The 14,905-nt window shown below is 45.8% G+C and overlaps 4 protein-coding genes across 4 annotated transcripts; 1 reads left to right on the forward strand and 3 right to left on the reverse strand.

Annotated features, from left to right (window-relative positions):
* Positions 1-647: 647 nt before the first annotated feature.
* On the reverse strand, positions 648-3,496 carry AOL_s00054g977 (uncharacterized protein; the record flags this gene model as incomplete). Its single annotated transcript, XM_011122293.1, has 6 exons — positions 648-866; positions 958-1,433; positions 1,505-1,708; positions 1,780-2,536; positions 2,611-2,778; positions 2,843-3,496. 6 exons carry the CDS (start codon positions 3,494-3,496, stop codon positions 648-650), a joined length of 2,478 nt encoding a protein of 825 aa, XP_011120595.1.
* A 2,488-nt stretch (positions 3,497-5,984) lies between these two features.
* Positions 5,985-9,187, reverse strand: AOL_s00054g978 (uncharacterized protein; the record flags this gene model as incomplete). Its single annotated transcript, XM_011122294.1, has 6 exons — positions 5,985-6,106; positions 6,170-6,659; positions 6,720-7,000; positions 7,071-7,234; positions 7,291-8,429; positions 8,492-9,187. The coding sequence occupies 6 exons, from the start codon at positions 9,185-9,187 to the stop codon at positions 5,985-5,987; spliced, it is 2,892 nt and encodes a 963-aa protein (XP_011120596.1).
* A 1,317-nt stretch (positions 9,188-10,504) lies between these two features.
* Positions 10,505-12,291, forward strand: AOL_s00054g979 (uncharacterized protein; the record flags this gene model as incomplete). The annotated part of the gene is made up of 4 exons (XM_011122295.1): positions 10,505-10,930; positions 11,011-11,194; positions 11,297-11,697; positions 11,752-12,291. 4 exons carry the CDS (start codon positions 10,505-10,507, stop codon positions 12,289-12,291), a joined length of 1,551 nt encoding a protein of 516 aa, XP_011120597.1.
* Positions 12,292-13,211: 920 nt separating this feature from the next.
* AOL_s00054g980 (uncharacterized protein) lies at positions 13,212-13,505 on the reverse strand (the record flags this gene model as incomplete). Its single annotated transcript, XM_011122296.1, has 1 exon — positions 13,212-13,505. The coding sequence occupies one exon, from the start codon at positions 13,503-13,505 to the stop codon at positions 13,212-13,214; it is 294 nt and encodes a 97-aa protein (XP_011120598.1).
* Between the last annotated feature and the right edge of the window lie 1,400 nt (positions 13,506-14,905).

A 14,905-nucleotide genomic window follows, 5' to 3' on the forward strand; every position in this document is an offset into this window, starting at 1 on the left:
TCTACAATCTCAAAGATCTCAAATAAATTGAGAATTCCAAAAAAAACAAAAACTATCCTCACCGTAACCTAGAAAGCTTTCTTATCATATCAAGAGTAGAATTCGTAATCAAATTGCCGATGGATTTGATAGGCCAAAAAATCACCATCATGTGCGTCTATATGCCTCTTGTGCATACTTTCTATCCAAATAAGGAAATTTCAAGGAGAAGACGGCCAGCTGACTAGGCTGGGTAGGCCGGGGACCTTTGTATTACTCGCATCCGTCTACGTACCCGTATATAGTTGCTTATCTAACGTAAATTAACTTGTCGACGGTGTTTTTTAACGAGCTGAAGGCGTAAATTTCACAGCCTCGGATATATGGATTCCAAACTCTTGCAGCCAGAAAGTCTTGGGGTACTACCCTGGGTATCTTAAGTCCTCAAGACCAAGTAGTCGACATCGACTAGATAGCATTTTTGGAGTTAATGGTAAATGTTTTTGGATATCATGATCACAAATAAGAATAAGATATGTACAATTCTTCATGGCTATGGTAAGAAGTAGTGAAAAACTTTAGATCAATCCCGAGGATGTAAATCAAGGCATAGAAGTTTTCCATAGGAGGTATGAGTCTTCCACAGGTTTTGAGCGATATTAACTTGGTTACTGGACATCCTGCATACTCAGACCGGGTGGCACGGATTCCTTCTGTCTAAAGATGGCGAGAAAATTTGCACCTTGGAAGTTTGGCTTTTTCAGGGCCCACTCAGTCCAAGGGCTCTTGTAGGTCTTGTTATTGAAGCTTCCACCGAAAAACCAGAACACCAACCTCCTAGTGGTGCTCGGCTGATGTGCCTGATTACCAATCATAACTGGGTCGAGCTGCAGAGTGAAGTATATTATGTTAGCTTGACATAATGTTTTCTTGTAACCTAGCGTTCAGCGCCTCTGCAGCTTTGGGGGTTTCACTTACCGTATAGTAAACCATTTTTCGTTCGCCAAATTGCTTTATCTGTTCGTCTTGATACCCCACTTTGGAGGTTGAACCCTCAAAATGTCTGGAAGTTCTTTGGAATCTTTCCCATCTCTCATTGTAAATGTCTTCCTCAACGAGGCGGATACTCCAGCTGACTCCTGCCAGTCTTAGAAGACTCCACTTTTTCCATTTATTGGATGGTTCCATGTAATCTTCAACTGGGAAAAGAATGAAGTAATATAATATACTGCCGATAACTGCTGAGAAACAGCTTGCGGCAAAGACCCAGCCGGGAACGGAGGAGTCTGGGACAGCGGACTTGATGGGAAGACAGATCATGGCAAGGTTCATTAGAATAGAAACCGTTATTATTGGCCAGGAAACTCGTTTTAATTTCAACCAAGACCATTGGTAAGTTTCTTGTCCATCTACTAGCGGGGCTGTAAAGAAGCAAAAGGCAACCGTGACCGCAACTGATAGAGAATGTGGGTTAGCTATAGTCCGAGCCGGAGCATCTAGTCACGCTACTATAGGTCCAACTTACGGGCAACTGCTGCATGTGAATACGCTTGTAGAGATCCTGGCAGCTGAATCCCCTTTGAATTCGGAATTCTGACTGAGATGAGAATGAGGATGCAGGTACAGATCCAGTGGAGAAGAAGTCCTCCAGACGGGGTGTTAAACCTTGATTCCCGCGCCCATAGTCGAGACCAGGGGAAAACATACGCCTGGCCAATCATCTGCTTGACTTTGAGGTTGTAAGAACTTGTACCGTTACAATGACCTTTGTACTGGTACTTCCGAAGACTTTTCACTTACCTCGACCGCATGTATAAGTCACAGCTAGGACATTTCCGAGAGCAGATAAGGTTAAGAGCACAGTCCATGCCCTTACCGCATCAGGGGTACTACCCCAATACCGAGCCGCATAGCCGTCACTGGCAAGGACCTCTATTGGAACTCTACCGCTACTTAGGATAGCTGCAACTCCATCTGGAGTACCCCCTACGACGAACTCGAAAGCTGTGAGGAAAGCAACATTGACGAAGAGATATAAAAATCCAACAAGCAACACCGCGATATAGTATCCATTGCGCAAAGCTCTTGTCTTCGCAATGTCGACTTCGCCAGCCACGAAGGACGCATTCTCCCAGCCTTGGAAGGCAAACAGGACGATGAATGTAGCGTATGTAAAGGACTTCCATTCAATGGGGTTTGGTTGAGCCTTCCAATCCCCTCCTTGTTTGAACGTCTCCGAAAACCAAGCACCACGCCCGAGAAGGATGAGGAGCATAACGACTTTGAAAACGGCGAACGCGACATTTGTTACTCTTCCAGCTGCTGTAGAAAAGTAGTGGAGGAGACAGACGAATGACGATATGACAATCGCGATAAAAGCGATAAGGCGAGTATCCTGTCCGTCGTAGACATTGTTGGTGTCTAGCGATTTATCCGCACAAGCAATAATCTGACGAGCTGCCTGAGAGCAGTTCGTTGCCGTGTTCCAAAACAGAATAAATTGGCCGGCAAATATCGTCACGAACAGCAGCTTTGGCTTTTTGAATAGCTCGTCAAGCTATGGGAAGGAAAGAGTGTGGTTAGTGCGAACGCGAACGTCGGTAAGACAAAGCCCTGGAAATCAAAACTTACATAAACCAACTCCCCACCAGTCACTCTGAATTTATAGCCAAATTCCACGAATATGACTACAGAAACAAGGGTATAAAGAAACCCCAAACCCCATAGGAGTAAGGCGTAGTCTTTCCGCCCCGTGTAGAGAAGTACCTGTGCAGGCCCGGTTACGATTCCACTCCCAATCTATGCCCACATATTAGCTAAGTCTACAAATAGCGGGATATAAGTTATCTCAATCCCCACGTACCATCTTGTTTATAATAAGTGAGGCAACTTCAATTGTCCCTAACTTCCTTGCTGGGCGTCCTCCAACAATCAACGCATCTATGTCAGGCTTCTGCAAAGATCCCTGCGATGTTGAGCCGGCACTCCCTGGTCGAACTATTCTAATCCCAGGGGTTCGTTCCTGTCTTTTCAACATTGGTGGCTTCTCTTGTGTCCCTCGTTCTGCTGGTTCCGCTGTACGGCGGACAAACTGAGACTCAGCGGGACTTGAAGATGAGTTATGGTCCCCGGAAATTATAGAAGCCCGCCGATTTTCTATTTGGCTATGATTTGATATTGAATATCTGGCCTCATTGAGGCTTTGTGGTGTCTGGGATACTTGGGATATGGGTGCTATCTGTGGGGCTTCGACTATAGGCGGAATCAAGTTGGCTAACGATCTGGCTGTTGCAGACTCTGCGGCCTGTGTTTCTGTATATGATACAGGGCTTGGGACTATCGGAGGAAGTTCATTGGATACCAGGCTCGAGGAGTGTACTGAGGATCTCCGAGGTCTTTCAGGGCCCGACGATGTGGCCGATCTTACTGAAGCCCCACGGCGAGGGCGTGGCCTTGGACGACCTAACCCATTTTCATCTTCAGAGAAGCCTGAAATATCCCCTAACGGCTGTGCCATGGCGCCCAAGATAATTCCGAATTGCGGTTCTATCGGCTGACCCCATGAGGTATGTGAATTAGTTTTTGCCCTTCATATATCTTAAGATCTTGGCGTGAAGCTGTAGGGCTGGAGGTGATCTTACAATATATCAGGATGCTATAAAGCTGAGTGACCTCAGCTGGCTAGCGCCTCGGTTGCGAATATATGTCCCAGCTTGACACAGAGAATGGGCTATAACAATTGAATAAGCTAGCGCTAGGGACTACGCTGCAATCAGGGTTTGGAGTTTTCCGCGATATCGTTATTAGTACGCACGGCTAGTTCTGGAAATTCTAGAATGCGGTTTGTAAATGGTTTAAACTATAGCTATACATTCAATACGCCAAAGGATCCGGAAAGCAGATAGATGAACCCTTTATACCAGGCCGAAGGTGATTAGGGTTATCTTCAGCCGAACGCTTTGATAAATACACCAGGCGCGGACGCTCATGCGGGGACGTTCCGGGTCGTGATATTAATAATTAATACGTGTGCCTGGTCCACTTTCGCCGAACTGAAATCTCTCCCTGAAATCGATTCTTCAGCCCGAGATTTTTTTGAGCCTCATTTTTATGCAGCCAAAAGCTTGTGCTAAAGAAGGCTCCGAGATTTGTTAGCGAATTGAGGGATCAAGCTCCACAATATCCATGAACAGCTGCAGGTCTGGGCTTGGAAGCCTAAAAACGCAAACGCCACCATATTTGATTCCGCTAGAAGCACAAGGTCATGGGGACCGCTGCTTTTCTCGAATAGGATATCAGCCCATGAATTAACACTTCACCCACGCTCCAAAGATATATCCGAGTTAAGCTCGAAAATGGAATTTGCCTGCAAACGTTGTACGTTGCTGTTGGAAAATCGAAGCTAGCTGCGTATCATGCAGCTTCACGAAAGTGGGGAACTTAGGCGAGGAAGGTCAGTAGCCTTATTTGAAACCCCGCATTTTCTTGCGTTCGACGATCACCAACCTAGTATTTAAAGGCTTGGGAGTCATTCTTCGAGATCCACCGAGTGCTGCCTGGCGATAGTGCCGTTGAGCTTTCTTACAGTCTTTTCTGGACAACTGGTGGTCGTGCGACACCAGGCAGGGAGTACCTATGTCATAACGATATTTGGGAACAAACTTGCCTTCCTGCACACACTAGCAACTGCGAGCAAGGCTTGAAGCCCGAAGTTGCAATTGAAGAAATTCCACGCTTTGACGAGACCCACATTTCATGGCCGTTGGGGCATGCTTGTTGCAATATTGACAGATACCTATACTAATGGCTGCCGTATGATTAGGTTTTGGTAACCAGATCGCCGTGGTTTAGGCTAGATACTTGCAAAAGTATGTACTTATTCTTGGCTCAGATAACTTTAACATCTAGGTATCAATACATCTAGGCAGCGAGTACCCAAATTTATACTCTACGATCTCTGCTAGCAAAAAATAGGCCTAATAGCGATAGGATTATGGGTGATGACCTGTATGCTGGTGCCCGGAATTCCTGTATCCTCTCTGAATGCTTCCTTTCCATGCAGAAATATGCAAGAAGAACATCAAAAATCGAAGGATTAATGGAATATCGCGGGCACAAATGTCAAAAGTGCCTGAATATGTGCTGTTGATTCCTAAATTAAATCCTTCATAAGAGGTTACGAGAGTAGGAGACAAATTTCGAGACCGGGTTCGGAAAATCTACTACTGTGAAATTCTTTAAATATGCAGTGGGAGGGACATCGATGTAGGTCTGAGTTTTAACGATTCACCTATCTTCAGCCCTTAAGCCGCTCGATCCCGCGGTCGAAAATGTGGCGTCGATACTACACAAGCAACGCGCGGCCGGTAGGGTAAGGGATATCTCGCAGCTTGCATACAGCAAATGAGGCCAGAAAGAACGGAGAAATACCCGGAGGAAATCTAGGAGGCTATACCCATATTAATGCAATTCCTGGATGAACGGCACATGCATAGACAAAGAATCTCTCATTGGTCATCTATCAAATACAGAAGCTATTAGGCTGCACAGAAAAAAAGTATGCAGGTTATGATTCGATAACCGCGTTCTCGTGATAAATACAGAGGGGGTATATTAGATGATTATAAAGCTAAAATGTACAGGAAATGGAAAAAAAGAAAAAGGTATGAAAATCAGCCAAAGCCTCGTTCAAAATAGAGTGTGGGCAAATATCGATATTGCTAATTCGCTATCATGGTAAAATAATATCAAAAAACTCCTACGATTAGTAACCGGGATAAGTAAATCTGCAAACATATCAGAGTTGGTAGGGGAAAAGTGAAGGCGGTTGCTTCTAGCACTGGGACAGGACAGGTTCTAGAGAGTCATCTGTCTATTGATGTCGTTTGGATGGAGTAGTCTGTGTTCCTCGCACGCCTTTTATCGTGATGCCCTTAGATGGGCCAAAACTACACATTAAGTGACCAAATCGTGTACTTCGTGTTGTCTGGTACCAACGAGACAAATCAAATCGGAACTGCTAGTGCTGGATTCCGGTTGTTGCCAAAGTGCGCATTGAAAAATCCTGTCTCGTACAAGTGCTTCCAAGGGAACGCTCGAGAGAAAGCAGCAATAAAATCGAGGCAGTCTGTTCCAAATGTATAGGTTAGAAAGTGATAATTTCATAGCATAAATGCAGAAAATTCCTTACGCTTTTCACTCTTGAATCTTAAACTAACGCAAGTTTGATTGAAAACTGTTTTCTTGTCCACATCGTCTCTCGAACGGAGTACTGCCTCTTTGAGCCCGAGTGGCATTCCAGGGATACACGATATTGGGTCCAGCGGGTCTAAACGTGGTCCTAGAGACTCTGATCTGAACCTCAATACTGCAAACTTGTCATGCGGCGGGTTTACGATGAAGCTGATAGAATTCGGGTCACTCCAATTGCCAGGGCAGCCACCACATATTCGTGCTTTGTGCTGAAGGGCAGGGATCACCAGAATATCCCTGTGAGAAGGGCGAAAAATAATTACGGAAGAATCATGACTCTTTCCAGGTATGGGTGACGCTTGTGTGATAATTGACCCCTCACGGGGGGTGTGAGGTGGGGTCAGTGTCGAACCTTGACCGCTATTGACCCGATTGAGCATCGGTAAACCGATACCTTTTTGACCAACATTATATAGCTGGGGTGGCTTCTAATTGTCGGAAGGAAGCTGTTAGACTTATATTTACTCGGGAAATTCAAGTAAGCTTACCGATAGTCCATGCGTGGTCCATATCTCAACTCGCGCGCCATCTATCTCAGACTTCCACTTGGAATCTTCTTTGTCGGTAAAGCAAAAACGGATGTTTTGGTCCGACTCTGATTTGATTCTGTACCCTAAAATAGCCTCCTGGAACTGACGCAAGTCCGAAAAGTCTTCAAAGCCGATGAGCCTATCTACAAAAGCGTTCCTGAAGGCACAAGAGTTGGCAAAATCCTCATTTAGGTCCTCATAATGGTATAGAGGGATGAACTGTTCCGTACTATATACAGCTATTAAATTTGAACGATAATGTTAGCATATATTGAGAAAATTCATATCCAACGAAGCCTTAAGACTTACAGCCTTCTGACTCTGCGACAAGCCGGTTCTGCTCTTTGAATGTTATAACAACTCTTAGGCGTGACTTAGTATGTTCGCTTTGGAATACCTTCAAGGCCTGGACTTCAATCCAAGGCCGAAGTTTCAGTCTATCTCCCCGATAATCAATACTTGACCGGTCGTGGCTTCAGCTTTCTGTTAGCGTTGATCCTAGCAGATATTGATCGGCTCTGGTACTTACTGGTAGTCCTGGACGAACATTATATATTTGGCCTGAAGCTCACTGTCGTAAATGAGATTTTCTTTCCCTCTTGCTTTAATCCATTGCGTTACTGAGAATTGAACCTCTTCTGTTGGTATAGTCGACCCTCGGAATATCGACTCTTGTCTCTCTTTTTCTCTTTGATTTGCAGCTCTTAGTCTTTGCTCCGCGTCCTTCGAATTTGATCTTGAATAAATCCCAAACATTTCCTCCAGTAAATCAAGAATAGTACTGAGGTATGGATCCTCAGTGCCCGCTAGAATTTTCATATACTTGAACCAGTCTTCAACACTAGGCTTTAGACGAGGTTCGTTATTCGCCGCACTTGACCTACAATGCCACGCTGAAGAACTATCTCGCGTTGAGTCAGCCATACGCATTTCCTTAAAGCGGGAAACGGCGGCTGCGCCCTTTTTCCCATCGTAGCCGAGAATATAGGTGACGACTTCAGTCATCACACAAGCGAGAGACCAGACGTCGTATGTACGACGCATTCTGGGGATATCATACGGAACATCTCCAATGGGCAGGATTCCTGGGGCAGGTTGAACCCCTGGGGGCTGGTATGCTGGGGTGCCTAAAGGGTCGTACAACATCTCACTTTCCTCGCCCCTTGTTGAAGTGGCAGTATCGTCTGTTCCCCGCCGCTTGAAAACTGACAGGCCAAAATCTGTTATAAGAAATTTGCCGTCGGAATCTACAAGGATATTACTAGGCTTGAAGTCGAAGTGGTACCCAAGCCATCCACCTGGCGCCGGTTGTAGCCCCCGTTTCTTCAATAAGTTCGGGTCAGGATTGTGGATCGCAACGAGACCCGAAGTTACGTCTACCATTTGCTGCCACATTGGACTATTGTATAACGACGTCGTTTGGTGATTTTTGAGATCAGCCGGGGTGTTGGGCTTCCCGGAGAGAACATCGTGTAGGCTAGCCTCCATGAAAGGGAATACGTAGGTGAACTCTTTCTTATACCCAGGCTTTTTCCTGGTATACCAACAGAACATTTCGATGATGTTGGGGTTGTTCAGGCTGTTGACAAAGGCTAAGTTGTCGCGCTCGTATCGAAAATCGGTTTCTGCGATTTCCGCGCGTAGTATCTTCCGGGCGAACTTCGTGACCTAGTTTCTAGTGAATTAGCATCTTATCGCTGAATACGATTTCCCACCAAGGCTAATCTTACCTTGATCCCATTTCTTGTTATATTATTATAACAAGGGTAGATCTCGAACTTATGGACAATTCCATATGTGCTTGAGCTATGTTCTTCGTCGACACTGAACGGTAGAATATCTTCTTCGTCGAATTCTAGTCGTCTCCCCTTGACGAATTGATCGAATGTTTTCAAATCGAATCTTCGCCTTAACATCTGGAACCGATCCAAAAAATGTTCTACACTTAATGTTTGAGGCAAAAGCTCCTCTAAATGACCCCTCCGCATCACCATCTCGTTCGTAATATTATCGAGGTTATTGTCTGAGAATCTCTCAGGATTTAAGTATCTTATGAGATACGCCTGGCCCATACACACAAGTATGGCCAGGAGAATAAACCGAGGACGCTCCGGATCGATAATGCTATTGATAATAAGACTCTCTTCTAACTTATTCCCTGCTGTCGTCTCGGGCCCTCGGAATAACCTACACCCTTTACAAGTCGTGCAGCAAACGATATCTCTAAGTACCCCATCCTGCATAAAAATCGTCTGGAGGTCTGATTTTGGATAAAACAGTCGTTCGATGTTTTTACCTCGTTCTCGCGGTGTCGGGAACTTTGGTTGCTCGACTGTGACGATTTTGAGGAAATATTTGTAGCTTTGGCACTGGCTGGTCTCCCAGCCGAGTGAAAGGCCGTTGTCTATCATAACCGCCGTCGCCATTTTGGCGAGTTCGCTCGCGTGCGCGAATCGGTTTGCTCTCGATTGAGGTGCGTCGGGTCGGGCATTAACATGCGGAGGGGTTTGGTTTTGGGATATTAACTCGGGAAAGAGAAGTACGGCGGAATGTTATTACCCGTAACCTGCAAGTTCTTTAGAAGGGTGTATGTGTGTAGTGAGTATTGTAATAGGATACGTATGCCGCCGAAGATAAGAAGTTAGAGCCGATGAATCGCCTGTACTACTACTTGTGCCCTTGAAAGCTAGGCCACAGGCAACAGAAAAGCCGTCTAACTTGGCTCTGAAGATCAAGAAGAAGACTAAGCGGGACCTTGCATTTACTTTACGTAGTCGAATTGTAGTTGTCCTCAAGGAGCAAAGGAAATAAGAAACGTCGAAACAAAACAGGCGGGAAGGATATGGATGCACCCTGGTTTTGACAGAAAGCTGGGTCTTAGCTGCAGGTGAATAGGCGACTATGGACTGAGTTAGTGCTAGCCAGCCCCGCAGTTCAAAACTGCTTTGGATTCGGGATCTCGAGCGGGCTGCAAGGTTGGACAGAGTATGAGCCTTCGTTCGGCATCGAAGCTGCCAGCCTTGCAGAGCTTCATTTGCCCTGCCAAGGGCTGAGACGCCATTTCTGGAATTTATGCATGTGTGCAGTAATTGGCTGCATCGTTTGATCCCGGGAAAAAAGCTTCGACATTGAACGTTAGTTTTTCTTTGGCATGTCCAGAGGCTTCTGATATTGTCACCCCCTTTCATTTTCGGGCCCTACCTACACTGTACATCAGTAAGTACTTATTATCATTATCGAAGTTAGCTTTAGGCCTCTGGGCCTCCGCGAAAGGACCAAACGCGAGGTTGCAAAAGCATGGATCGAAGCTTGGACATTTGTGCGCGTGCTCATAGAGAAATGTTACCGGAACTACGGCTCGAGACTGAAACTTCGCCTATCAGTAGCCTCTATCATCACGGCCTAGCTGGTGCGGCTCCGTAAATTTTATGCGTTGCAATGCAAGGGTTAATATTTGGAATTAATTGAGGTCGAAGATGTACCTAATCCAGCCTCGTCGTAGACATCTAGATTGGAATGAAAAGCTTGATGATATGGGTAGATGCTACGAGAGCTCGAGAGGTACGTTTTGAGGGAAGTGGCTTTGCGATGTAATCGAAGTGAGATCGTGATTTCGAGCCAGTGCAAATATTTGGTTTCACTCGTTTTCTCGGATGTATTGCATGACCGTCATTCCAGAACGGCCACAAAATGCATCTCCAACGTTAACCCCAACATCTACCAGCCTCGCTTCTATTTGAACAATGTCCTCGTATGATAGACAAGGCGACCATGTTCCACTTCTTCACGAAGACCCGCACTACAGGGAGGAGGATGCTGCTGCATATGACGGGTCTTCAGGCGTCGTCACCACTGAATCCAGGCCAGCTAGCCCGCTTACTCACTCTCCCACCCTTGATCCCTTTGCATCTGAAGAGCCCAATGTTTCTCGGACACTCCCAGAGACTGCTACTTTCGGTCGGAACCTAGGTTGGTTCCATGTTTACAGCCTAGTCGTCTCGAGAATCATCGGATCGGGAATCTTCGCCACGCCTGGGAGTATCTATCGCTCCGTCGGAAGTGTTGGTTTGTCACTGATACTCTGGGTCGTTGGAGCTGCAATTGCAGTATGTGCTCTAACGGTTAGCTTGGAATACGGTTGTATGCTGCCTAGAAGTGGAGGCGATAAGGTATGATCCGCCTCATGGCACGCATTAGAATACCAGCTAGATGGATAAGAGTTCTTGACTGACTAGTGGTCTCTTGACAGGTGTATCTGGAGTTCACGTATTCGAAGCCAAAATACTTGGCAAGTATTGTCTTCGCCTTTTACACGATATTTTTATACTCAGTGGCGAGCAACTGTATTGTTTTTGGCGAATATTTGACATTCGCCCTAGGCCTCCCACCTACCAAGCTAGCGAACAGAGGATTCGCATTGCTCCTACTGACATGTACGGTCCTTATCCATGGTTGCTTCTTACGTACCGGGATCGCTATACAAACCGGCTTGGGTTACCTTAAAATATTTTTGATGGGATTGATAACACTAACAGCGCTGGTTGTTATCGCCCGAGGGGATGGCACAAATGATCGAAGTTCGCTATTTGAAGGGAGCATCTGGGGGTGGGGCAGCATGTCAACCGCCGTTCTGAAAATAACCTATGCCTACATGGGGTTTGCATCTGCAAATGATGTCATGAACGAAATCAAGAACCCAGTCCGGACGTTGAAGACTGCGACAACGGCTGCCCTTGCTACGGTGTGCCTAATGTACTTTTTCGTCAATATGGCATACTTTTCTGTCGTTGACGGCGAGGACATAAGAAATAGTGGTGAACTAATTGCGGGTCTATTCTTCGAGCGTGTTTTCGGTTATAGCGTCGGCAGGCGAGTACTCTCTCTGGCTGTTGCAGTTTCGACTGCTGGCAATGTAATGGTCGGGTTATTCTCACAGGTAAGTTTGGTTGATTCTCGTGGACGCTGAATTTCGCCTAATTGCCTTGGCTAGTCTCGTCTGAACCAAGAAGTCGCCCGACAAGGGGTTATACCATTTAGCAAATTCTTCGCTTCTTCGAAACCCTTCAATGCCCCGCTAGCAGCCCTTTCCATAAACTTTATTCAGGCATTTTTCATCATCACTTTCACGCCCCCAGCAGATATATACGCCTTCATTCTAGATGTTCAATCTTATGCGCAACAGTTTGTAGCTTTAGCGGTCGTCATTGGGTTGATACTTTTACGTCGAAAGCAGCCGGACCTGAAACGACCGTACAAAGCACCATCTGCCGCAGTGGTCGTTAGAATCGCGACCTGTGTGGCTCTTCTAATTGCACCATTCATTCGACCGGCAGGTGGGAAGGGAGATGTAAGGTTCTGGTATGGAACATATGCGGTCGCCACAGTTTTAGTGTTCTTCGTGGCAGGGTCGTATTGGTATATTTGGACTGTCTATTTGCCCACGAAAGGGAGATACGAACTAGTTGAGCGGCCAGAAGTACTCGACGATGGGACGACTGTCACAACCCTAGTGAAAGAATCTCGAACTTAGGGTAGATATCTTAGAAAATACTGAACCAAGTTCTCGCGCATCAATCGGTCGGCTTATTGAAGAGCGATTCGGTTGAAAGTCGAAGCCGGAGTATAATAGAATTACCGTATTGGACCCGGCAAGCAGATAGAGCCTCATGCGACACCGAGTCCCTCGCACCGAGTCCCTCGCACCTTATCTGTAGCCCAACTCCATATGGTGCTCAGCTATATTACTTTGAGATTTAAATCCCGGTTTATATTCGGGGCTAACGTTAGCACTAAATACATGTATGAAACCCTCTAGCTCTGATCGGTGTGCAAGCGTCTGGCCCCGAGGCTATACCAAACCCATGCTACGTAGATCAGAGTTTATATTGAATCCAGATATCCCCCAATGACTTGATTACTAGTATTATAAGCACACTCTATAACAACTGGCAGGAACTTAATGCATTTACAAAAACGGTTAAACGCTGAAACCGGGCCATAAGATTCCATCAACAAACCTCTTAGCAAAGAGTCGATTCCCACTCAGCTATAAGATACCACCACCACCACCATAAACCTATATTTAGGCGGTACGAGATAAGCTTCTAGATAGCAGCTGTTAAAAAAAACAAGTTATTATCAAAACTAAGTGATATAGAAACGGGTATGGTAACAGAGTCTTTGAGTGAAGGTGAAAATAAAAGATAAAGATCACCGGTTTGCCCCGCTCTATTGGAGATTTAAAGGGGTGTAGTCCAAATAAATAAGCCCTTAGATTGGTTGTGGTAAGTTCGATGGGTCCCCAGTAGAGGGTTTTGGCTGGTACTGGAGGACAATAGCTTAGACATTATCCTCTTGCTCTCCTCAACTACTAAGCTAAGACGAGCTTTACATTTTGCTCTTGCAAAATAGCCATCGATGCATCTGTATTCTTACTACCTTCCTCAATCATCAAAAATAATTTGTCGTAGCGGCTGGCACCCTGGAAGATGTTTCCCCGGTTTTGCTGACCACTGACACTAATATCTCGCCGCGTTTCTCCAGTACTAAAAGGTTCTGTTCGACGCTGTATCGATCTTCCATGGCCTTTTGCTCTTCTTCACGCTTTTGGCTCATCTTTAACTCCCCGTTCTCGATGGGACCCATGGTATTAGCTTTCTGCGTCCAAAGAAGTTCTTTGGCGAGCAGGACCCTTTGGTCGAGCACGAACCATTGGTAGGCATCACACCTATTGGCTAGTGCCATCCCCAGTGACCCTTGATCACAGAAAATTTAATCGATTCGATGGGATGCAGAGAGAGAGAGAGGGATATATCAGACGTATAAAGAGTTTCGTAGAGCCCACCCGCTCTAGATGACCCTTTGAATTCTTTCACGGCCATTTCGAGAAGAACTTTTGTATCAATTTATATTCGAGAATCTAAAAACTTTTAAAACGTTTAAACGCTGCGTGAGTACGTAAGCTATCCATTGCATTGCGATTATCTTAGCTCCCTAAAAGAGAGGTTAGGACATAACTCTGAGCCTTTTATGCAAAATGTAGGTACTTACTCTCGATATTGGTTCAAGATATAATTTTTCTAATCCATCGCATCGCAAACAAAGATGCGATATAAGCTTGGGTGAGCCGCCCGATGGACGAAAGAATAATGGGCACCAAATGGCCCTGAGGAAAATACTAAATGGGCCGTTTGCAACGTAAATGTTTCAAGCGGAGAATATTTTGAGGGAAGCTCCGCAATGACAACTGCGAAGCTATTAATATTAGCTAGCCTGGGGCTCTCCCTTTGGGCTCAATCATGACGGCTCGGAGCGCCATTGGACCGACTCGATTCATTGCTGGCTATCGGAATTGGTATAAAAAAAAGTCTGGCTAGAATCAGTCCCCGATCTCCGCAACGCAAAAGTCTGGTTATATGTCCCCGTCCGCTTTATATCCAGGTATGTCTTGCATATTCTATGAGACTACGAGGCCGGTGCTGATTTGTATACGAGGACCCGTCAATCGATTAATCGTTCCGGGGCTCCCAGCTAATCGTTGGCGCTTAAAAAACCTAGATGAAATTTCGAGGCAAACCAACAAATGCCGGCAGCTAGGCCGAATTAGCTGATTGGAGCGAGTGCGATTTCAAGGCATTCGGATCCAAGAATTGGAGCTGTCGGGAGACGTATGGAATACCTCCTCGCCGACGCTCGTGTCCGATTCGGCCTGCAAATCTCTCGCATATGCAAGCACTCGATCGCAGTCGATTCGGGTTTTATTTAGACCCACGATCCATGGAGCAGTTCCTTGTCGTCTACGAGTCGAATCAGACGCTAAGATGCATCTGCGAGGTGAGTGTTCATATGACCACTGCATGATACATATGATATGATCGATGCTTTCTGCAGCCAAATTAATATAATGGTCGAAAGAGAGAAGTCTTAGTTTCAGGGCTATACTGTTTGTGAAAAAGCAAAACAATCGCTGGAAGTTCAAACGAATGTCACCAAATGAGCCCAACCAAATCCGGCGAACAAGAAAGCCCTAAGAATGCCAGACTACTAAGAATGAGAAAGGAAAACAAATGAAGTAACACGAGATCACAGGAGGACGCGTATTAGATTCAGAAGGAGCAGAGAACAAGTATTCGCCAATATATGCT

The sequence above is a fragment of the Orbilia oligospora genome (genome assembly GCF_000225545.1).
Source record: "Orbilia oligospora ATCC 24927 unplaced genomic scaffold scaffold00054, whole genome shotgun sequence".
In the NCBI taxonomy this organism is placed as follows: Eukaryota; Fungi; Ascomycota; class Orbiliomycetes; order Orbiliales; family Orbiliaceae; genus Orbilia; species Orbilia oligospora.